At 36.7% G+C, this 26395-nt stretch overlaps 1 protein-coding gene across 8 annotated transcripts in view; it reads right to left on the bottom strand.

Moving 5' to 3' along the window:
- NRXN1 (neurexin 1) overlaps window positions 1-26395 on the bottom strand; it is a 1448730-nt gene that overhangs the window by 920161 nt on the left and 502174 nt on the right. For 5 of the 8 annotated variants that reach the window (XM_036751791.1, XM_036751793.1, XM_036751799.1 and 2 more), the window contains exons 6-8: window positions 12648-12949; window positions 10489-10533; window positions 9272-9433 (exon numbers count right to left, since the gene is read on the bottom strand). In XM_036751791.1, the coding sequence (XP_036607686.1) occupies window positions 9272-9433; window positions 10489-10533; window positions 12648-12949 (509 nt within the window). The remainder of the gene's footprint in view (window positions 1-9271; window positions 9434-10488; window positions 10534-12647; window positions 12950-26395) is intronic. The other 3 variants (XM_036751795.1, XM_036751794.1, XM_036751797.1) reach the window with 1 other exon arrangement.

The raw sequence follows: 26395 nt of genomic DNA, 5'->3' as shown, positions 1-26395 counted from the left end.
CTATCCATTTATATTATGACCTACATTGTTAATACTACATGGAGGCACATGAGGGCACTCTAATCAGTCAATGGATTAAAAAAAAATAATATCTGAAAGCAACTGGCAAAATATCTTATGGAGGGATAGAATATTTTAGCCATTAACTGATGATCTGGAGAACTCTGGTTTTTTTTTTTTTTAAATCCTTCTTCACATTAGATTAGGAGTTCTTAACCTAGGGGGCCATAAAATTTGTATCTATCATCCATCCATCCATCCATCCATCCATCTATCTATCTGTCTATCTATCATCTATCTATCATCTATCTTTATCTATCTATCATCTGTCTATCTATCTGCCTATCTACCTATCTGTCTGTCTCTCTGTTTATCTCTTAATTTTATATGGATATGGATATATATATATAGGCATGTATACATGCCTATACATATACATGCATGTATGTATTTATTTGATATATGATATATACTTATATCTGTATTTCAATATAATTGGTTTCCTATGTCATCCTACAGATTTTCTTTTATTCATTTATGAACATTATTCTGGAAAGGGGCCCACATGCTTTACTAGACTATCAAATAGATCCACAAAACAAAAAGGTTAAGAACTCCTCGTAGATTAAGGTATATTAAATGATTTAGTGAGAAGCGTAAGTAGCCGTTATTCACAAATATCCCCATCTATAAACTCCAACTCCACCCTATTCTAAGAAAGAGGAAGCAAGAGAGGGACCTGTTACCATCTGCGTTGTAATAGATAGGAAAAGTCAGACTTAGAGAGGATGAGAGACTTGTACCGCGGGTGAGTGAGGCAAGCAAGGGAGGAAGTGGTACTAGGTTCTCCTTCTTTCAAATTCACTGTTCTTTTTCCAGGGCGTTGTCATTTCTGCAATTGGTTAAGAAAAGATAAATGAAGTAATGAAAGAGCTAGGTTTTATGGCTACTTCCTGGTGGCTCCCCTCCACAATCTATTAGGTGACATTTAGAATTGACTTTGCCATGTGAAAAATTCGCAATCTTAATCTGGACTACTTTCCCAGACTTATTTCATATTATTTCCTTTCACATAACCCACTATGTTCCAACTAAACTGCCCTACCTTTGCTATTTTTTTTTATTTAGTATTCCATCTCCTTTCTCCATGCTCATCCACAGTCATTTTCTCTGTTTGGAAGGGGCTCCATTCTTATTTGTGTCCTTCAGACTCCTTAGGTACATTCAAATCTCAATTTATGTGCTACCTCCTACAGGGAATCTTTTCAATCCTCAGATTCTTTTACATTTGCACATCTGTTTACACCCCGCCCCCCAAGTAGAATCTAAGTTCTTTGAGTGCAGGGACACTTTTTCCCCTTTATATATGTATCTCTAGTACTTACCTGATACCTTGAACAACTGATAAAACTAATAAATGCTAGTTGAAGCAAATGCTAACTTATATAAAATATGCTGGAAGCCCTGGATGAAAGAGGCAATATTTCCTGAAAGTGAGGTTACAGAGCTCATGGGACAGGGATTATTAGTTCTCTGAATATCCTGGTTTTAGGGGAAGAAGGATCATAAAAAAAGAGTTCATATGGACCCCAGAGGTCATCTAGTCCCACCTTCTCATTCTGACAGATAGAGAAACAGAGGTTCAGAAGTTTTAGTGATTTGCCCAAATACATTCAAAATTCAGGTGCCAGAACTAGAATTTGGTCCCAGGGCCTCTGAATCTAAATCTAGCCTGCTTATCTCTGTTCCTTGATGCCTCAAGGGACCACAAATCACTGAAAATCACTGAATCACAGATTTTAAGAGTTAGAGGGAACCTCAATGGTTACCTAGTCCAACCCTAACCTGAAGAGGCTATTGACTATGAAGACTACCCTTACTCATGGTCTCCCATCCAGTCAATATGGAAGAATGATACAGGTTCTCCATACAAACATATATGTGTGTATATGTACAGCACTAGCCCTCCACTTTAGAAATCACTCACATGGTCCTTCTCTTCCCTTTCTAGGATGATTTCTATTTTCAATTAGAAATTAAAGAATACAAGCATCACTCATTTTCTTCCTTGCCTCACTTCACCTCTCTCTCTTATTAGCTCAAAGATTATTCCCTCAAATATTCTGTATACCTCAGGCACAGGTGTCATAAAAAACAAGTCCAAGTCTGCTCACCTACATTGATCTAAGGGGTGACCAATGCCCCTTCACTGATCTGCCATTTTTTCACCCTCTCCTTCTACCTGGTCTAAAATGTTAAAGTAGAAGTACAGGCAGAATTACATATGGAGAAAGCCATTTGAGCACTTTTTAATTATTTTATCTACAGGATGAGCAAATGGAGGTCTTTACCCCTCAACCATTAGCAGGAAGTTCATTAGATAAGCTAGGTCATAAGACAGGTCTGATGGCTAGTCCTAAGAAGGTAGGATAGCAATAAAAAATATTAGTTGAGCAAATGAATGAATGAATGAGGAAGGGGAGATAAATTATACTGGAGGGGAATATATATGACAAAGTATCCTAGAGACAGCAAGAAGTCATGGAGAGAAAGTCTTGAAGAATGAGATGTTCGAGGAAGGGCCAGTATTATACTGGTATGTAGTGAATGCTTACATATTGCGTTTTCATGGGCACTCTCTCCTGCTAAATGTCTAAAATTCTACTTACAGGAGACTAAAACACTCTAACCACATGTTTTTGGCTTTCTTTGTCCCCTCAGTGAATAGTATCTAGCACATTGTAGGTACCTAACAAATCCTTATTGACTAATACTTTTAGGAAGTCTTAGTATAATGTACTTGGCATGTTAGCCTAAAATTCTGGCTGGAATTTATTAATGTTAAGGTAAAAAAGACTGATAATTAGATTGGCTCTTGGAACAGGGAAGAGGAGAGAGCAAGATAATTATCTATAACATCAAAATTTTACCTATGGCCTAACTTGGTACCAGGCCAAATGCCTGGGATGCTATGAAAGAGGGAAGTTGAAGGTAACATTGATGACAAAACATGTAAAAATGGTCCCAAATAAACCTTGACTGGGACCCAGGACCATTATAATGCTGAGGGTATATCTCTGACAAGTATGTGACTCATTACCGAATTTGCCATCCTCTTCCACAGGGACACACTACTTCTACTCTTTGTTCACTGCATAGAACAGCATCCACCCTTCAGCAACTTCGAAATCTTCCTTCAGTGTTAAAAGTTTATAAGTGTAATTAAAGGCTGTGCTGATCTAATTAGGTTGATGAAATTTTCAGTAGGGATTTAATTCCCCTTAGCAATTCACTTATTTTTCCCCCTAGAACCACTCCTCAGTCTCATTCCAAGCAACCTTACAAGACAGGCTAGAAAATTACCTCTCACAGGCAACTTCTCCACTCAAATGACTGTTTCTAAAACCTGAGGTGAGCCCATATGGCTTATAACTGGCCTCCAACAAAGACTTTTGAGGGTTGCTTTTTATTGAAAATGAAATGCTTTCCCACCTCCTGAGTTTGTTTTCCCCATGTACAGAAGAGTGTAAAGGAATGTTCACCTTGCAAGGGTGAAATAATGATTTCAAAGAACTACAGGGGCACGATGGGATAAAGAAATGAAAAGTGGACAATGTTTTTTATTTTTTCAGTTGAAGATGAGTGAGTTGGCAAAACAGTCCTCACTGATGGGTAACATCCTACAAAGACCCACGAGGCCAAACTGTCTTTCTACTCCTCTAAACAATGAGAGAGGCATACAAACTGTAACAGAGGGTAAGGATGATTTTACCTGTGTTTGGAGACATGTTTACAAAGTCGTGGTGAGTGTACACTAATCAATTCTATTGCACTTGTAGAGAAAATAAAAATAAAAAGCTTGCAAAAATAATTGAAGGCAAATATATATGTGTGTGTGCATGTATATGTATATGTATATGTATATGTATATGTATATGTATATGTATATGTATGTATATATGGCAACTAGAAGCCATCCTGGATAGAGTGTTAGCTTTCCAGTCAGAAAGACCTGAGTGCAAATCCTGCTTCTGTTATTAGCTGTATGATCCTAGGCAAGTTACCTCATTTCTCTCAAATTCAGTTTCCTCATCTGTAAAATGGAGATAATATATAGGATTGTTATGGAGATAAAATGAGATCTATGTAAAGCACTTTGCAGAATTTAAAGTGCTATATAAGTGTTAGTGATTATTATAATACCATCTCTTCCTCAGTAGATTGCAAGCATCTAAAAAGTTAGATTAATGCCTTTATTTGATATCCTACAGAGCATTAAATATAATGTTTACTGGAAAACCAGGAGGTGATTTATTAGGTCAATATCATTGGTTGTCTAGCTCACTGTTCAGTTTTCCCACAAAACTTCATTATTAATGGGTTTTTTAAATCACTTAAAAAACTTGGCAGATAAGAAGGAATCTTTTTTTATCCAAAAGTCAAGAAAGCCTTCTATCGGGATCTTAAGTTTCTCATCTTCCAAAAATGAACAAGGAAAGTGATGGTGACTGACTTTATTATGTTTGTTTTCTAATAGAATGCTCAAAGTCAATGGATTCTCCTTAATGCAAATGAAGACATACAAGGCAAAACTTTTCTGAGTGTTGTTGATTAGATTAAAATCTAGGGAAAGTCTTAAAGGCTTTTATATGATTTATTCAGGCTTCAAATCAACTTTCCCAGTCTTCTTAATTGTTAGTTTTCTTCCTCTCTTCAATTTATGTCATTTATTTATGGGTTTACATGTTGTGACCCCCCCCCCAATAAATTCCTCCAAGGCAAGGGTTGTTTGTTCACTTTTCCTTCTTTCCTTCCTTCCTTCCTTCCTTCCTTCCTTTCTTCTTTCCTTCCTTCCTTCCTTTCTTCCTTCCTTCTTTCCTTCCTTCCTCTCTTTTTGTTCTTTGAGTTCCTAGCACCAAAACCATTGCTTTGCACATATGTGCTTAAATGTTTCTGTTGTTACTTCTTTTGTTATTGGAAAACAGGCTTCAAAATAATAGTCCATTGGATCAACCAGTTTCGAAGGTGTATTGCTTTTTGAAAATAATATTAATCATTTTTTCTGAGTTTTCCTCATTTTCCATCACTAAAAGTCATTTGGAAACGATTCAAGACAAAAGATCCACTTATCCAAATGTCTTTTGATTAATTTGTCATTTAAAAATACTTTGGTCACTCACCCTTGATATTCTCTTATAATTTTAAAACAATTTTCATTATAAGGAAGGTACGATGTAGAGGTCAGTTTGACATTGTCCCTATTTCCATTTTTTTTAAAGTTTTCTTTTGAAATTTTAAAACCACTTTAAGAGACGAGGAAATTTCCACTGAGAAGAAAGGTCCTCTAGTTTCTATACATCTAAGTTCTGTATCTTACTCCAACACTGATGAAGTTAAATGTTGAATCCAGAAGGAACAAAAGCTATAAAGGGAGAATGCTACCACATTATGGATTATCTTGACATAAATCAATGATTTACTTTTAATCCCTAAACCTTAAAAAGATAAAGGTGTAAACTAAAGTGTCAATGATATGTGGTAGTTCTCTTAAATTAATGTCTACTTTAGTAAATGGATTTCAGAATATCAAAATGTCAGAACTGCAAGAGACTATAGATGTCATCTTGTCTAACCACTTAATTTTAAAGAAGACAGAACTGGAGTCCTAGTGATGTAGTGGTTTTTTAAAGTAGGTTGCAAAGACAGATTCACACTCATGTCTTCTGATTCTCAGACTGCTTCTGCTTCCATAATACCATGTTTCTATCCCAATATGAAAAGATTACCACCTTTTCGAACAGGAACAGAACCATACATTAAATTACCAATCATTGGGCTATAGACATAGAACTGGAAGGATTACAGAGGCCATGTAGTCTAAACCCTCATAGATGAGGAAGCTGGACGAGACCTAAGGAAATGTGATTTGACCAGGGTCACAGAGGAAGAGAAAAGCAGAAGGATTCAAACTCTAATACACTTTGACTCCAATGCCTTTGCTCTTTTCTTTGTAATTCAGCCTCTTCTTAGATAAGACTTATTAGAAAAATTCCCTACAAAGGTCAGACACTGTTTCCAGACTGAAAATCAAACGGGAATATGGTACAGACCCACATAACCTGAAATAAATGCGTTTGCTGGTTCATTGGAAGTCAAAAGGCACTTTTCATAGATTCTGCAATGTGGCCTAATTGGAGTTTAGAAAAAAAAGAAAGAAAGAAAAGCTAAAACTGGATTCACCTCCAAACAGACATGATTTTAACTGTGCAAGCTAAGAGGGATGATATCAGAATTATAAATGCTTTGTTATAAAGTTCATGTCATAGAAACCTTTTCCTTTAAAAGAAATCACGTCTCTTCCCTTTCTTTTTCTTTAGTAACTTTACAAAGCTCACACATCTGAACGAATATGAATTTAACTTCAAATCCATGATACCTTATTGAGGTTTTATTCCATGCTTAGGCTTAAAGTTAAGGAAGACTGGGGGTTTCTAAATAGACTAAAGTCAGACAGGGATGGAAATTGCCCAGGATCAAAGAGTTATGAAATTGTCCCATGTTTTGATCTATTGGGCAATTGCAGCTCCTGTACCTATCCTTGACAGGACAGGAGGGAGTTACATGAAGCCAATTACAGAAGTCAAAGAGAAAGTAGGTGGAGCTGGCTGCTAACATTTGGCAGAGTTGATAAGAGAGAGAGAAATTGAATGTGCATGGTCAATAAAGAGGAGTGGTTTCATTCCTTCCTTCTTTCTTTTTTTAAATCCTAAATCTGCAGAGGACACAGATGTATTTCATTGTGTGGTTGTGGAAATAATCGATACGATGGTCTCTGCTAATAGGGCACACTTCTTCGTTCATTGCTTGGTCTATCTTGTATTTGTAAGTCTGCCAGAGTTTATGGGTGACTGGACAAAAAGGAAGAATAACAAAAAAAAATGTAAAAAGACCCTGGTTAACAAGCCTATGTCAACACATGGAAACAGAATGGATTTAGAATTATTTTGATTATAACAGGTCAAGCCAGTTACTTGTTGTCTTGCTATATAAAAACGTAAATAGTAGAGACAGAGAAACAACATTTGTTCTGATGGTATCATCAGTGTAGCGAAATCCAGCTGATTGATTTAAGTGCTCTTTTTTGAGAGCGAAAGATGCACCTGTGGTTTTTATAATACATAGTATGGTCAACTGAAATCATTGATTCTTAGACTCTGTGAGAGTCCCATCATATTACAGAAGAAACAACTGAAATGCAGAGGAGTTAAATGATTTGCCCAAGATCACACTATGATTTGGTTGCATTAGTGGTAGATTAAGATGTACAGGAAGATAATCCCCATATCTTCTTATTCATCATTAATGATATTCCTGTGGGAGGTTCCCATTAAATGTCTAGCCTTATTCCTGCCAGGGATTCTCACTGCTCCACCGTTCAAATTTGACTCTGTACCGCTATGTTATAGTAAGGTAAATGGATAAACAAGAAAGTAAAGATATCTGGATTCAAGTCAGTGAGAAGTTAAGATGAATGAAGAGATAGGCCAGGTGTGGTTTTAGTTGTTCAGGAAGACAGGTTGTTATAACCTGTTTGAATGTATCTAAACCATGCCCCTCCCATGTTTTTCATTCATTATTCATCAAAAGTAACCTTATTCTACTCTATCCATTAAATTCTTTCTCTTTCTCTAAGGCCAAACTAAAACAATACCTTTGTTAATTTCAATGGATTTGTCATATGATGTAGTCCATCAATATGTAGTTGAATATCATTCTATGATTAAATTAGGATTGTTAATATTTTCTCTTCCCAAATAACATAAATTTCTTCAGGGCATGATCCATAACCATGTGCAGATCTCTTTGTTTATTTTACTATCTCCTATAATACCAGGCTCAGTGCTAGCACATAAGACCATAGATTTAGAAGTGAAAGGTCATCTCATTCAATTGCTTCCTTTTATAGGCAAGGAAACAAGATTAAGAGCCATGAGCAGAACCTAGGTCATCTGATTAAAAATCCATCAGTCATGCTACGTAGTAGACACTCAGGCGACAATCCACACTAGAATTTGTAATTAGAATAGTATTTCGAGTTTGTGTCTGGAGTTCACCTTAGAGAAATGAATTCCTTTGTTCTTGTTGAACTTATGCCATTTTGAAGATCCCCAGAGTTGCTTCTCATAAAGCTACAGCTTTCAGAAGACAACAGAAAAGAATATTGTGAATGTAAAATAGCAGAAATGACTCAGGGCAGGAGATTTCTGTCTGTAGCTATGATTGCATCTGGACCAATATTTTTGCTGTTCATCCTTCAGAAACATCCCTCCTATCCCTCACTGATTCAATTTCACATAGAAATATTTTCCCTCTGAACAAGCCTTATTGTACACAGATGGCAACAAGATAGAGTCACCCACAAGCTCAAAATCACCAAACTTGAAACTGTCAAAGTACACATAGTCAAATATTCACTACACAATCACACAGGGCCCTCTCATTCTAGGAACTAGACGAAAAAAGGACAGGTCTGAATGAAATCAGACTGATGAAAAAAGAAAAATGTTCATTAAAAATTATTTTTATTATAGTAGCACATTTTCCACCCTCTAACAATACTCATTGTCAGGGGCTACAACAATACTCTGACTCTGTAGGGTGAGGGGATGGATAGTTAACAGCCTGACTGATTTTTAAGGGAGGCATAAACCAGTGTTATGCATACATGTAAACAAATAGCTATGAATTTATCTGTCCCCATGTTATATTTTGCATGTACAAATATAACTAAATTGCTTGATGGTATTTCTAATAGTCTCTATGTTGTACCAACCTGCCTTTTTCACTTTCTTCCCCCCTCCTCCTTCTCATCCTTGAAGAGTAATGCTATTAGAAGTCACTGTGCTGCTAGGTAACAGCCTTACCTAAGGCATATTAGTGGAAATGAGCCTGACATTTTGCTGACCACTCACACTGTTATCTCACTTCGCTCTCTTTTCTTTCATAACCAATACACTGCTGCCCCAAATACTATAATTGTGAATTACATACAAGTTCCTGAAGGGAAGAGCTCATACACATTTCCTTAACAACTTTATATCTCTCCCCCTGATCCCACATAAGCACCATACTAAATGGCATTTGAGTTTGTGACATTGACCTCAGGAAACATCATTTGTCAAACATTCTTCAGTAAAGACACTTTTATTTCCGGTTCCTGTAATAATGAGATAATGAATCAGTGACAATGTGAGTGATGGGTGATATTTACCTCCTTGAGGCAGCCCATAAAGTTGTTACTGACTGGTGACCCTGGGAGGTCTGCTGTGCTGGGACTGCCTCCAACATAGAAAAAGTCATCAGAACCCAGCATGGTATAGTCTTCTTGGGTGTAGCCCGTTGTGGTAAGAATTCCATCCACTGATATTGTCACCTAGATAACAAAGCACAGGGAAAGGACACGCTATACTCAGACCTAGATACTGCAATCCTGGGGTATGCCTGTTTTGTGTTTTTTTGTTTTTGTTTTTGTTTTTGCTTTTGACTTTTTGTTCTTTTTTTTGTTTTTTGCTTTTTTTGCTTTTTGTTCATTTTTTGTTCTCATTTGTTTATTTGTTTGTTTTTGGAGACCTATGGCGGAACCCATTTTCATGTCTGTTTGAGGTTTAGTCTTGGATTCTAGTCAACTATCCCTATAAGATCTAAGCTAGTTAAAGACTTAGCTGATTATCGAACTAGTGTCAGCATAGTCCCTAGTTGCAACTTAAAAAGTTATTTAGCAGACACAAAAATGGTGTTAGTAAAATGCTTCCTAGGTTAGTTTTGCTGGTGTACATATTAGTAAAGTTTAGTTGTCTGTCATTGACTAATCACAACGTGCACCTTGTTAACATAAAGGGCGCAAGCTATATCCAGCGACACCACTATTTGCACTATAGAGCAGCAGCTGTTTCGCATGCAAGTGTCTACCTTCATGCCAAAGAAAAAAAGGAAGCAAATCAACCAGTGGAAGCGGCCCACGCTGATGTGCACATGCTTGAGGTACAGTACAGTTCAGAAAAGGAAAAGAAATGAAAACAGGGAGAACCAAAGGAACAAAATTGCTTTGTGATGACGGAAAGATGAATGGTCATGGCATCTCCATCATTCCCAAACCAAATCTTCATGCCATGCATTATGAATGGTTAGAAACTGGCTAAGCCTGCGGTCACTTGGGCCAGCCACCATTTTAGTCTTATCCCTCGTTAACCACAGCTGGATGCAAACGTTCGAAACGTTAACGATGCCCCTACAGGTGAGTTGGAAAACAGAAGTTGACAGGAACAGGAAAAAAAATAAGGAGGTCGACAACAGATGGAAAGAAGGAGTCCAAAGTAAGCAGAAGAGTACCAACCGCAGTTCCTCTTTTGTTAATGATGTCTACAGTTAAAAGAAAGAAAGAAAACACACGGCAAACCCAAAATAAGAAACAATTAGAATGATATCTACCGAACAATGTAGTTTGTTTACCATAGCGTGTCCAATGCCTGAGTGCTTTGTGGAGAAGGGGGGAGAAAGGAAATTAAAAACTGTGAACAGAATAACGATTGTTACTTAAAAAATATGATGGTCTCTACCATGTTAGTACATTTTTTGATTAAGGTAACGGTTAGTAGAATGAAACATTCCATGAATGGCATGTTAGTTATTAAGCATGTTAGTAACATAGAAAAAGGGCAAAAAAATCTTACAAGAAAAAAGCAGACTAACAAATAGGCCTCCCACAGAGGTTACAGCAATAAGATTTGTCCTGAGATTGAAGTTCATAAACTCGCTCCTTAACAGAAACAGACATATGGCAATGCAATGTTCCCTCCATCCTCCTTCCACTGAATACAACTGACAGATATTTAAAATGGCTAGAGGGATCCAAAGGCCTAAAGCTCATCAGCTGACCACTGCTTGCCCTAGGGTCCCCAAATGACCCCTCCCCCACCCTCCCCTCCCCCAGCAAATCAGTAGGAATTGGTTGGCAATGCCCTAGTACTCAATTTTACTGCATACAAGGAATCCTCCTCAACTCCAAAACTTCTTTCGGTCATATTGATGGACTTTAGGATCACAGTTTACTGCAATGAAACAAAGCAAAGATCCTGATACATAGAATGAGTAGAATGGAATTTTGTATCTGCCCTGCCACACATGCACCCCAACTGTAAAAGGACAGTTTTCCTTTGAGCTGCCAATTTACTGTTTTGGTGGGTAACCTGAGCAAAGGCAGATCTAGAAAGCTGGTGCCCCCAACCCCATTTCTCTTTGCTGCTTCTCTCTCGTGGTGTCTTGGATCTCTTGGTTGGCATCTGAGAAACAGTACATGAACCAAAGAGATGGGAATAGTAAGGAACCTTTGCTATGACTGCATCACCGGCTGTGAAATCTCCCAGGGCAGTATGACGCATGCTGGGACCCTACCCATGCACGGACAGAAGACATCTTAAAGACGTTTGGGACTCAAAATCACTTTGGGTGGACTTCTCTGCCTTATCTAAAACAACACTATATCCCTAAAGATGTTCCTGTTTCCCTAGCTCATATACTTAAGTCCTTGTTTTGTTTTGTTTTGTTTTAAAGAAGTAGAGAGAAAAGGTTAGACAGTTAACAGCTCAGAAACAGACGGCTGTTTTAGTAAAGGAAAACCAGAGATAATCCAGTCAATCTGCAACTGTTTAGAGAAACAACAAATATGTTAAAGGATATTAGTTTAAAAGAGGCATGTATGGCAGAAAATAGTCACTGTCAACACTTAACAAAATGATACATTTTAATATATGTAAAATATCAGATGGTAACCAAAAATGATTGCATAGTAATATATAAACATACCATTTAATGTTAATCTGATCATATACTATATATGGCATATACTGTATTTTTGTGCCTTTGAGATAAATATACAGTATATATGGACCCATAGCTAAACCAAGAAATTTATAGTTTTTCTAGGATCTAATATATTTGGGGAGATACCATCAAAGACAAAATCAATTAAACAGGCCACTGGTTTGTGTGGGGGTTTCATTTAGAGGGGGAAAAAGAAAAAATCCCCAAAGGAATAGTACTGGGCCATATGCAAAACCCCAGATTCATGCTTCAGGACATCTGTCTGATTTCTCTCCCACTTTTGGAGGATAGAGAAAAAAGTGAAAGGGAATAAAAACACACACCCTCCACCCCGACTCCAAACCTAACCGTTTGTAAAACCAGTTCTCTGATTACAAAAAAAGGAACTGAGTTTCAATGACCCCAATGTGCATGCTTCATGATGATCCCCATGGAACTGTTAACACAACAACAAACAACAATACCAAAAAAAAACACACCATCACAAAAACCAGAGTTGGGAAATTACTGAGCGATCCCTGAAGCCCCCTCAGAAACTGCAATTATCCCCCTGCATAAAACAGCCTCTGGGCCCCAGAACTTTCTAGATATGCCCCTGCTCAAGTATGGCAGGGAGATCCATCTTGGTAGAAATAATAATAATTTTTAAAAAGCTAATTTGTAAGTGAAAACCACAAGTCTAGTATCATGTTGTTAGGTTTTAAGGTACCACACAGACAGCTGTAGCAGGAAACAAAGTCAGTTAGTCTTATCCATTGTACTGTTACCTGACGCAGATTCCTGGTTACTTTCACATCATGCCAGGCATTGTCATTAAACTTTCCATTCACAGGTTCCACAAGCGCTTCAAAGGCCCCTGATCCCAAATTAATGACCAGGGAGACGGCTCCATTTTTCAAGGCAAGATTGACATAATCAGCTGATTTCCCTGTGTGAAGCATCAGTCCATTCCTCTGAAGAGTTTTAAATGACAGGGTTATTTCGTCACTGCTGCTTTGTATGGGATTTTGGGACAAGTCATAGCAGAAGTATTCTGATCCCTTGAAGGTCGCAATATATTCTTCTTTTCCTGGGAGAAGACAAGAAAAGAAAAAAGAAGTCTGGATCAGCAGGACTCAAATTAACTCTTTGTGTAATTAATATTTACGTCACCAGACATATCATACACATAGTAATAGATAGCCATGTATTTTTAAGAAACCTCACATATTGAGCCATCAGAAACAATGACTAAAAACTGACATTCTTGAAAATTCAATTAAATTTAAAGTATCACTACAAGAGCTCTGACAAGAGAGCTTGCCCATGTGATACCTCCAGGGTGCAAATCAGGTACCATCAAGACATATTGGATGGTTCTACTCTGCTAGCTTCAGTGGATTCCTCTGTGTTTGCAGCATCCAGCCTGTGGCATTTATGTTCCATTTTAATTTCCAGTGAGTCATTTGTATTCAAAGATCTTTCCAGTAGAGAATCAAATATTTGCACCACTGAACACCCATAACAAATCGGCAGGATGAGGAAATAGGGAAGGGAGGGAGAAGACAAATTTGATACTCAAGGTAAAAATCATATCTTTTAGAGCGTGGACATTTCTCTTTATTGGGTGGAAAAAGGCTGCTTAGAGAATACCTATTGGAATCTATTGGATATTTTTACTCTGTCCCTGGCTTTGGAATAACAGATGGTGGTACTAACTTTTATGAGACTGGTAAGAATTCCAGCATACCATCATGGGGATCATCATGTAAATGAAGTCTCAACATTTTCTCCACAACTCAGTCTTCTCCAAACCCAAAAGCAAACATGTGGTACTCACAGACTACAAACCAGATAAAACAAAAATTTTTGCAGGATCTGCCTCTGCCTTCGGATGGAGTGAATTTAACCAAAGGACTTGATCAAGCAAACTAGCTCTCTTATCTTCCTTGGCAATAAGGGAATTTGGCCAAGGGAAATGAGACAAGATGGGTTGGGACCAGTTCCTTGCTGCATGTCCGGCATTGCACGCAGCATATAACATCCCCTCTGAAGCGATCTAGAACCCACCACAAATTAGGAGCAGCATGAATCTGCAAGCCCCTACTTATCCCTTTGACTATGATTAATTGTCAGTAGGCCCTTGTACACGCACATTCAGTATTTTTTGCTGAATTTCTAGTGTTTCTATTTTGAACTACTTGCTTTCCTGGAATCTAAATCCTTATTTGCTTTGACTTTTGAGACCCGTTTGTTCCTTCACACTTTATCTGATTCCATGGGCCTGACCCATTATCTGCCCTGATCTATCTTAGATACCTCCTGCCCATGAGTTCTTGGATGCTTGGTTGCAGTCCTGCTTAGTGAGGCCTTGGCTGTGGCTACTCAAACCTTGGCACAGAACCGTACTTTAGAAGTTTAAACAAAGAGAAAGATACCTTGCATTTGAACAATAGGATATATACTCCAAAGTGATACTTTTGAAAGTCTTGTCGCTAAATCCACTATAGTACTACCAAGAAATCTATACAATCACAGTGCCCAAAACATACTAGGTATGTTTATAAATGACTGATTGCATAATCTCTAAAGTCACTGTGTCATAGGAGAAAAATGATGGGGTGCACAGAACATCATGAGGCCTTGCTTTCAGTTCTGGCTACATTTCTAGATAACAGAATGAATATGCACAAATCATGAAACTTGGCTAAGAATTGTGTTACTCAGCTTAGGATGGGGCATACTTGTCAGAAAGAACTTTTAAGAAAATGAGTTACCACAGAATTCATCTGATGGAAGCCATCTTAAGGTGATGAGTCTCTCTGAAATTAGTGAGTCACAATCATGCATCCTGTTACCAGTGTCATACTTGAAGGTATAATATCTAGAATACGGTTTCATGTCCGTGTCATTTTCAGAGATATATTAAATATAAAATCTCTCTGTCTCTCTCTCTCTCTCCCTATACCTCTACCAACTACAAATACTTACATCTATATCTAATCTATAGCACTACTCTGATACATATATGTGTACTATGATCCTATTCTAATATAATATATTGTTATTCTAATGTATTTTTTATCTTGTCTATAATATATTCCTATCCTAATATACATGTCCCAAAAGTCTTAATGCAAGGCTTTAAAGATTAAACTCTACTCATTTGAGATAACTTGTATATTTATACATTATGTATACATATATGTGTGTATATATGTATGTATGCATATATACACTATATATATTACATATATTGCTGCTTTTTATACATATTGCATCTACATGTTTGTATATTATATAATATATGTGTTGATAAAAATAACAGCTAGAATTCACATAGTGTTTTAAGGCTTTCTAAGCACTTTAGGAAAATTTTTTCATCTAATCCTTGAAACAACCTTGACAGATTAGTGGTATTACTATCCCATTTTACAGTTGGTTTAACCAAGGCAGATAAAGTTAAGTGACTTGCCTAGGATCACATAACTAGTAAATGTCTGAGGCCAAACTTGAACTCAGTTCTTCTTGTATATTTGTCCATTAAGCTATCCATTGTACCACCTAGCTGCCTAGGAGTAGAGTATATTCTCTATTCTTACACATTATAACAAATGAGTAGAGAATTTTCCAACTCACATATATTTATGTGAATTATAGGAATATAGGAGAAAATATATAGATGCATACCTATTTATGAATGTAAATATACACATAATGACCTATATATCATTGATCATGGCATAGAAATGACCGTGGTTTCTAGCGATTATGTTTTCAAGTTTGGGCCAATAAATAGGATGTATGGTTCACTTCCCTGCACATATAAGGGAGACTGACTCTTTTTATTAACCTTTCTGAAATCCTGAAGCACTTCAAAGGAATATTGTTTATTAATAACCTTAATCAATGTTAAATGAAATTGGCTTTGTTTGAAATCCTGTTTCTGTGCACAGATGCAGATTTAAGGTTTAATTATTGTTGTAATGCTTAATTTATATCATCAGCAGAAGTCTTATTTTCATTAGTTTTTCTGACATTTTAAAATCACTTACAATTTTAAGATTCCTGCAATATGAAAGGATGCTAATCATAGGCTTAGAATAAGGAGGGACTTTGCCTATTATCTAATTTAACTTCCTCATTTACAGATGAGGAAACTGAGGTGTAGAGATGAAATGTCATACCCAAAGTCATACAGTAGGTGAATAACAGAGCTAGAATTCCAATGTAGGCCCTGTAATTCCAGACCCTAAACCCCTTCCTCTATACCTCAGATGTACACAAATGGACAAAGGAAGACACTAGGAAAACACAAGCATGTTCACAACTGTAGATTTTGGTAAATTGTAAATAACTATTTGACCCCACAAATCACATCTATTACATTGTTAAATTAGAACCATTGGGCCATAATCTGAGCAGGGAACACTCATGTGTGAATATACTAACACACACACACACACACACACACACACACACACCCCATACAACAAAAAGTCTTTTTTTAAATAAGAAAAATAGAACAAGGAAACACAATCTTTTTTATGAGGAATTTGTTTCCTATTTAGGAAAAAGTATGAGGAAATAAGCCGATATTAATTTAAAAAACACTTTAGAGTGAGGTGGGAAGTGCTGTGGATGCGCATGTTGAATATACTTTTAGATAAGGTTACTATATCCTTGGTTTTGCTTAATTACTTTGTTACTAGAGAGCTCACAGGGAGTAAGTAGGGGCAATCTGGAAATGTTTATTTCAGTGGTAACTAGGTAGCCCAGTGGATAGGGTGCTGAGCCTGGAGTTAGGAAGACCTGAGTTCAAATCCTACCTGACACTAGAAAGTCACTTAAGCTCCGTTTGCCTTGATTTCCTCAATTGTAAAGTGGTAGAGTAACAGCAGCTCTCCCTTCACCCTCACCCCCTCCCCCTCCCTCCCTCCGCCCTCGCTCTCCCATTCTCAGGGATGTTGTGAGGTTCAGACGAGACAATATTTGTAAAATGCTTAGCACAGTACTTGGTACACGGTAGGTACTATGTAAATACATATTCTCCACCCCCATAAAACTTTAAAAATATATGCATTAAAAAAAAACAAAAAAAAAGGAAAAATAGGAATTAGAATGTACAGTGGTGGAGGTTGGGCATGAGGAATAATTCTATAGTGTTTTGAATCAGGGGTAATTAGTAAGGATTTGATCCAAAACATCTTTATACAGTCCAAGCAATTATTAGTCTAACTAAATAAATGATATTTATTAATAAAGAGTTTGTATTGCATTGATGATTTTGTGGTTAGGAACTCCACTATGGGAAGTAGAGGGAATAAAAAGGGTAAGACTGTTCAGGTCATCAGAAATGGGTGGCTTCCATGACACATACCAAAGGAATGCAGGAATTTCGAGTTCCTCTTACTCCCTCTCTATCTTGGTACCTAGAACAATTAATATGCCTCACTTTGCCCAGGGTCTGATGCCATTATATGCCTTCAATTCATCTACTTTGCCTTGTCATTAGCTGGGACTCGATTCATATCTGTTGATTGATTTATTATATCTGGAAAATTATAATATTTATTATATATAGATAATTTTAGTATGTTCTTGATTTTAAGATCCTATTTGCTTTACCTCATCGTATAGAGTTCCATTATGTGATAATTACATTTTGTTTCCCTTTTACTTTATAGAAAGTAAAACCCAGGCAAAAATTTAGCAATATTTTAGATGCTTTTTCCAGCCTCAGGTGGGATGGTCAGTGGGATCTTAAATGACATAGTACTGTCAGTGTTGCCATTATGTCATCAATTAATTTTAATAAAAACATATTCGAGATATGATACTAAGGGGTTATGCAGAAAATTAATACAGAGAAGTCTTAATCTCACTTACATGACATGTTCTATCTCTCTTTCCCTTATACTTGGAATATTCTCCTTCCTCAGTGCTACCCCTTACAGTTTCTAGCTTTCTCCAAGTTCAGCTCAGGTATCGACTTCTACATGTAATCTTTCCTGATTATCCCAGCTGTTAGTGCGTATCATTATGAATTGCCTTGTCCTAACTTTGTCTATAATTATATGTACATATATTGTTTTCCCCAATAAACTCCAAAAGGCACATTTTCTCATCATCTAGTACTCAGCACAATGCTTGGAACATAGGAAATTCATAAAGGCTCGTTGATTAATTAATTTCTAAATCTCTGCCCATAAAAAATAGTAGAATAGAAATGGCTGGAAGTCATTCTAGTACTGAGCCTTGGCCTGACCTATGGATTATATTTCTTTCTCTGCCTTCTCCAGCATTACCTCCTCTGCCACTGGCAAAGATTGCCCTTCAACTTAGCTAGGGATTTCCCTAATTAGTAGCCAGTGCCACATCTACCTCCTGTGGCAGGCAGATAATATTCCTCCTCCAAATATATGTAACAAAGGGCACATAATTCACCTCTTTCTTAGTCTTCAGACCAGGCCTCATGTTGGGATAATGGCTTTAACTTCAGATATGATCTGAGTACAAAATAAATCTTGGAGTTCTGAGGGCTGTTCTTATTTGAAGGGAGACACCAGGTTCTAGAAGCAATGTATCCTGCAGGAATCTAAGTCACTGTCTTGATCCTTTAAGAAAATTTATCTAGAAACCAAGTGCCCCAAATTCAACATCAGCCTTGGATATTCATGACAGGCAGTCCAAAGCAAGGGGATAACTTTCAATAAGAAACTCTACTACAAGGGATCTTAATCCCCTTATTTCTCAGACATCTTTACCATGCTCTTGGTTAGCAATGAAAACCTCCTAAATTAGTGGCCCAAGATGAATGAGCAAAGGAGTTCTTTAAATGAATTTTGTAACTGATCACATTTTCCAAAATACCAAGAATGACAAGTTCAAAACCTCCAGTGGCCAAACTTCATAGCACTATTTTGCATCAATTTGCATTTGTTTAAATCACCACAGGTGTTGGAAAACACACAGGTACCTGCTGTGCTGCCTGGGCTGATGGCCAGTAAAGCCCTCCTAGATATGAGAATATGAAGGGAGATTTATGGCTAAATACACTATGATTTACCAAATACACAGTACTGTCACTTCTGGGCCTGCCTTGGATCGAAGTCCCAGATACAGTATGCAAAGCACAAACCCACAAGAGCGGTCAAATGTACTGGACTCTAACATGTTTCAACCTGGGGAAAACACAAGGATACATTCAGCATAATAACACGCTCTTGAAATTGAGGAGTTTACCAAAGATTCACTGCCCTATGAAGCAGAATGGGTGAATTCCAATGAATGAATATTTAATAGAGGAATAAATGCTAACAGCGCAAATTTGTGCAGAGAAGATTAATGGAAATCCTGTTTATGGCCAGTCTTCATTTTGAAAATATCTGTGAAGTAAATGAGTCCAAATGTGGGATTGCCTCTGTACCAATTGGTTTTAAGGCAACACACACTCTGTTTAGACTTGATGACCACTGAGTTGTCCCTATAGTGACAACTACTTAAAAAGATGTTATGTTTTGACTAGAGCCAAGTAGAGACACCATGCAGTAAACCAGAAAAAAGTACCCTACTGGGAGTGAGAAAAAGTGGGTTCTCATCAGAACTCTCTGGTTATTTCTATTATCTTGGGCAAGTCAGTTCCCTCACTTTGAATCTCAGTTTTCTCATCTATAAAACAAAGCGGTTAGACTAGAGGATCACTAAGGTTTCTTCAAACTGTAACAGTCCGTGTTGCTAACAGTGGACACACTGAAAATAGTGCAAATTATTCTTAATGTGAGAAGACATTTTCAAAAATGATTAGCCTGATGACAATTGGATGGATTCAGAGTCAAATAGGTAGGTAGGGGAGGGGGAAAGATCCAGTTCAATAGGAATCACTTTAAAACAAAGAAAATTTTAATCAAATCCTGTTCACGGAGCCTTGGCTTACTAATATTTAGAAAAGCCTTTTAAGAATGTTAACAGTTTTCGCATCCTTCATTGTCTCTCTCTACATCAAGAATTCAAGACAAAAAATTTTGCATTAAATTATTGTTCTTGACAGGGAAAAGGTGAAGAAAGCCAAACAAGTAATAAGAATCAGTCCCAATTTTTCAGTGAAGACTTGTGATTGACAATTAAGTTTTAATATGTACGCCCTATATCTCGCCTCCCTTTCACTTCCCTATACCTACAAAGAGCTGTCTACTCACCACACTGCTTTCATTTTCTTACCAACTTTCGGCCTTTTACAATCTCTCTTCTGAACTGCTCAGATTCTTTCTTACTGATTTGTTTCTCAATGATTTCTTTTGTAAAACAGATTTTATTATCATTATTATTTGTTTTAATACAGGCTAATTGTTTTCCTGGTATCCCTCTAACTTTGCCCTCCCAGAGAGTCATTCCTTATAACAAATAATTTTAAAAGTTTTTAAAAAAATAAAAAGAGAAGAAAAATTCAGCAAAACTGATCAATAGATAAAAACTCAATGCTATGTACAATGTCCTGCTGCCATGGACTCTCCATCTCCCACCTCTCCCAAGATCTCTGAAAAAGAATAATGGAGAGTGATCTCATATTGCTTCTTTGAAGCCAAGCTTGTGTTTTATATTTACTAAACATTCATGTTCAATTGTTTTGAGGTTATTGATCTCTTAACAGTAGAATTAATGTCATTTTTCCATTTAACTTGTCCTACTTAATGTCTTTTATATTTCAAAAACATTTGTGACTTTCTTCTGGATACTCTCCCTTAGCATCTGTGACATTATTCTCACCTGGTTCATCATTTATACGTCACTCTCTAAGAAAGGATGCCTCCTAAGCCTCTCTTCTGAGCTTATTTGTCCTGTTTCTTTGTACTCTCCTATGCTGATCTCATCAGCTCCTGTGGTTTTATTTATCATCTCTAGGTAACTTGTACCCAAGTCCAAATCTGTCCTCTGTCCTGGAATTACTTGCTGAATACCTCCACCTCCCATACTGTTTGCATCTCAAAACTCAACATGGGCAAAATGAAACTCATTCCCTATTCTAAATCCATCCTTATTCCAAATTCCTTCCTTCCTTTCTTCACATCCTTCCTCCTCCTCCTCCTCTTCTTCTTCTTCCTTCTTATTCCTCTGCCTCTTCTCCTCTCATTCCTATTAACCTCCTTCAGTTCTTCTTCCTCCTCCTCCTCTTTTTCCTCCTTCTCTTGCTCCTCCTCTCTGGGTCTTCCAATCTTACCCAGTCTGGAAGTATAATGATCCTGCCACTTGGAATGCTTGCCAATATATGGTAAGGAGGACATAAATTCAAATACCCTTCTCTGATATTTACTATCTGTGTGACATTGGGCACATCACTTTACCTGAGCCCAAGTTTTTCCATAAATTAAATGTGGTTCATGACAATTATGAAGTTCAAGTCATATAACATATACAACGTTCTACATAATTGTCAATGATCATTTGTGTTGGTTATCTCTAATCATTAAAAAGTCCTTTTTCATATTATAGTAAGGAAAGGTGCCGCTCTGTTCCTTCGAGGGTGACACAGCTGTTCCTCTATAACACTGATATAAACATGGGAAAATTAATGGTTTCCATGATGTTATATTTTCTGTTTACTTAAGTGTGTTTCATCACATTTAGCACTAGGTATAATCTGACTGAAATGATTATTCATCTTCCTTTTTCCACCTCAAATTTAGTTCATTTTAGAAGGAAGTCTACAAGCCTACAAGACTATGCTAATAAATACTAGAAACACTTACTCAGGAAAAGCCAGTCACAATGCTCACTAATAGGCACTCCCATCTAAAATGCCATGCATATTAAGATGGTAAAAATTTAACTGCTTCATTTAGTCGATACAAAAACTCTCTAAGAATATACCTAGATGTCTCTCTAACTAACTAGCCATGTGATTTGAAATACATATGGTCATTCTTTTGGGGTTTTAGTCTTCTCATCTAGAAAATGATACTGTTTAAATATATAAGCTTCATGGTCCCTTCTGTCTTTAAATGTTAAATGTTAAATGTTTATTCTTGCAATTTTATTTCAATATCTTAGACCCCGAGGTTTCAAATTCAGCTAATTTAAAAATTTGAGCAACTGTACTGCACTGGATGAACTTGGTAGGTAGAGAAACAGAAGACATATATCTGAATTAAATCAAATGTACAAGTATGAATGATACAGCAACAATTTTTAATGTGAGATATATAGCTGACACTTAGTAAGTGATCATTGAACGAATCATTTTTTTTCTGGTAAAATAATATAAACAAAAGTGGTCATTGATGTGCTGCACCTGTAAAGAAAGGTTCCACAGATAAGAAGACTCTAGAATTAAATCCTAAAGAAACTACTGGGTTTAACATATCTAATATTCAAGAAGCAGTTTTATTATTAAACACCTACTGGCAGAGTAGATAGAAAACTAGTCTCTGGTTCAAAAAGACCTGAATTCTCATCCCATCTCTGTTTTGTAGTTGTTTTTAAGTTATGTATGACACTTCATGACTCTATTGTGTGTTTTCTTGGCTAAAATACTGGAGTGGTTTACAATTTCCTTCTTCAATTCATTTTCCAGATGAGGAAACTGAGGCAAGCAGGATTAAGTGATGTGTCCAGAGTCACAAAACTAGTGTTACACACCTCTGTTATTTTCCACCAATTCAATTACCTTCTCACTGCTCTAGGCAGCTCTCTGACTTTTTATTGAAGAGAATGAACTGACCTCTTCTGGTACAAGAGTGTCCACTCTCTGAGGTTCTCTATATCAATGAAATCACAGGTCTAAGCTCTGTACTATGTACAAGGTATACAAAGGATAGAGAAAGGCATCTATGTAGTAGGAACAGTCTAGGTATATGGCGAGAATGTGACAGTATGAGGAGGAGGGTGAGAGAGATGCAGGCGAAGAGAGATTAAACCCAGAGGATAATAGAGTTCTACTGGCTTGTCCTAGAAGGGACATGCTAGGGAATAGCAAGTTAATAGGTTTAATAGCAATATGGGATCAGATGACAAAAGGCCCAGAATTCCTAGCTGAAAAGTTGAGGGGCTCATCCAATAGGCAATAGTAATAAAATATTAATCCCATTGGTTCTCATGTGAAGCTCTTTACAACCTGGCCTCTTCCAACATTTCCAGTATTTGATCCTCATAAAGCACTTCCCCACAGTCAATAATCTATTCATACAGACCCACTCACACAAAAGACTCCATCTCCTACCACTGTGCATTTACCCTGGCCATTTCAACAAACACTCTGGCTTGTCCAGCATATTCTTTTTCTGGTGTATGCTAAAGGAGAAAGTGTGCTCAATGAAAATCATAGATGCAACACACTAACACACTTGATTGAACACATAAAGAGTGAATGTGCTAAAATTGATGGCAATGTGGAGTTATTGCATCAAGTTCACATGAATCTTGCAAAGCACATAAATCTTTGTATCACAAATGATGAAAATCATATTGAAGATGTTATTTGGTAATATTCCAATTAAATAAAATGTTGTTGAAAATTTCATTCATTTCATTTCTTGAAAATATGCATTTTTGCCTATGTGTCCAGACTTTAGGAACACCCTGTAGTTGTTTAATAAATGCTTGGTAATTGATTGGTTTATGAGGAACTACCATACATTTTTAATCATACCTTATGTATCTTTGATATTTTTCTCATAGATATTGCTCACCAATAGACATCATGATGCCTATACGATATATAAAGTGAGTTTTCAAGTTTTCGGGAGTGACCGTGGATAAAAAATTCATGATTCTGTGGCCAAACTGATAAGAAGCTTCTCTGATCATAGCTAGGCTCTGCACTAGTCCATGGTCAAACTCATAGTTAGTCATATGTGATTAATCTATTCAAAACCAAGCTAATACTTTTCCATATTAACCAACCTGAATTGTTTCTTTTTATGATTTCAGTGTAACTTCATTTGTAAAACCAAAATTTTCTCCTTTTCCCTCACTCTCAAAAAAAATGCTTTATCTTTTCCTCTCTCCCACCCAGAATGCATAGAATGCAGGCTTAGTGCATTAATATTTATTGCAAAAACATTTCTGTTAAAGTTATGCAGTGGTAAGTACTTTCCACATCCATCTATATTAACAAGGAATATTGCAGTATGATTTAATATATAAATTTTGCTACAAAAATATTTCTTTCAAAATGAGAAGCATAACACCCTAACTTCTCTAACTTTTAAACTGTTATTTTGGCTGCCTTATATTAATTTAAACTTATGACTCTATCACAACACTGATTAGCAGTTGGCATGATTCAGCTCTTCAAGGTAGGCTGAACAAAGAATGCCAGACTGGCATTTAGGAGATACAAATTCTAGTCCTAGCTATGTCATTTACTTCTTGTCTGACATTGGGCAAGGCATGTAAGTTTTCTTATCTATGAGAAATAAGTGGGTTGGACTAGATAATCTCTAAGGTTCCTTTACGCACTAAAATTCTGCAATGGGAGATCACTTTTGGAACAGCTTTTAATTCAATTTCAACTGAATATCACCCCCATCTTTCCAATCCCAATTCCTCCACAAGGTTAGACTTTCCTTTTCTGTTTATTTAAAATACAAATTTAGGTCCTAGGAACCCATGCTAATAGGCAATGCAGAGTGTTGATTTGTGGATCACTGTGCTTTTATTACACAATGAAACATTTTCAAAAATAGCCTTTCCCTGAGGCTAAAGGACAAGTTTCCTCCTGGCAAATAAGTACAAAGTATATCTCAAAATACTTCAACCTTGAATGGCATAAACACTATTATACATACACAAACATATATGTGTGCATATGCATATATGCATACATATACATATACTTCCAGAAAGAATGGACGAGCCTGCCTCTAGAATGGTGTAGTATATGAAACAATTGTATCACCTCTAGAAATTAGAGCATCCTTTTGACCTTTTGAAAGGTATATATTTTAAATGAGTGTACTCCAATTTTCCATTCCTTACATTTGCCTTTTGTCCTAGATGTAATGTTTTAATGAAAACTCCAGTAGAAAGTAAATTTCTTGAAGGCAAGGTCTCTTTTGTTTTTGCCGTTGTACCTCCACAGTCTAGAACAGTGCCTACACATAACAGATGCATCATAAATGCTGGCTCAGTTGAGTTGATACGTTAGCCAATTTATTTGATATCAGGATGTCTATCTTTTCTTCATTCAACACTAGATGGAGCAATGATTCAACCCATTTTATAGTTATATTGGTACTGTAGTCTGCCCCCTTGCTCAAGAAAGACACAAGGAATCCTAGAACTTTGGGTATTGAAGAGACTCTAAAAGATGATTTCATTCATGCTCTTTCTTTCTTCTATAGGATAAAGTGACTTGTTCAAGGTAACGAAGCAGCATGTCAGTGAAAGAAGATGAGGACCAGATCGCAGACTCTCTCCTCATGTGTCCTAATTCTTCATGCAGCGCTTTTTGCATTACATCATACAGTTTCTACAATGTTACTTGAGAAGCTATTCTTTTCATGGTTCCTGTTTTGTAAAAAAGATATTCCATTTGAAGGAAATAGGGCAGTTTAACAGCTAGCCTATGACATCAACACACACCACCTTGAGGTAATTTTTACATGAGACAGATAAGACCCACTGGCACTGATATTTGGAAAAAACACATACACACGCAGCACATGCACACACATGCACAGAGAGAGAAAAAGACAGAGAGAGAGAGAGAGAGAGAGAGAGAGAGAGAGAGAGAGAGAGAGAGAGAGAGAAATGCTCACATTCTCTCTTTCTCTTTCCCTCAAACAGCTACAGGATGCTGTTAATTATTTGCCCAGTTATATCCTCATAGTGAGGTAATTATCCCTAGCTACATATACACATGGGCAAGATTTAAGAATTATGTTGAGCTTTTTTTCCCCACCCACATTAACTGTTGGAAGCATCTGTGCTTTCTATTATTACAATTCATGACTTTAACTCCAATCCCACTTAAAGATTATGTGCTTCTCAAAGGACATTTTTAATTGATAACAGTGTTAATGTAGGCATGTATGCTAGGCATAAGTATGTTGAATAGGTTATTAGGTATTACCAGTCAGGCTTTGGGGATGAGAGGTAAAATATGTTATCAGGGTCACATGTGATGAAAGTGGGAGATAGATTGATCATATAGTGACAATGACAAATGGATAACTTCACTGGAATATATGGAACCCACAAAATATTAAAAAGCCCAGAAGAAGGCCTAGGTCATTATAGGTCAATCTTCTATGGATTTATGGTAGGACAATGACAAAAACTGTGCAGTATGAGAAGGCATGGATGTATTACTAGCTGCATTGTTGGAGGATATAACCTATACTGATAAGATTTCAAATCTGTTGAGGTATCATAGCATGATAGAGATCCATTTATTCCAACATACTCATTTTATAGATGTGGAAGCTAAAGTTATAATCTGGTATTGATAAAATGTATTTATTTTGGCTGAAGGTTAATATTTGGCTAATAGGAAATCTTGCAAAAATAAGTCTGCATTTAGATAATGATGTTCATG

This window comes from Trichosurus vulpecula, chromosome 3, assembly GCF_011100635.1.
Source record: "Trichosurus vulpecula isolate mTriVul1 chromosome 3, mTriVul1.pri, whole genome shotgun sequence".
Lineage (NCBI taxonomy): Eukaryota > Metazoa > Chordata > Mammalia > Diprotodontia > Phalangeridae > Trichosurus > Trichosurus vulpecula.
This window is presented reverse-complemented; position numbering and strand designations above follow the sequence as displayed.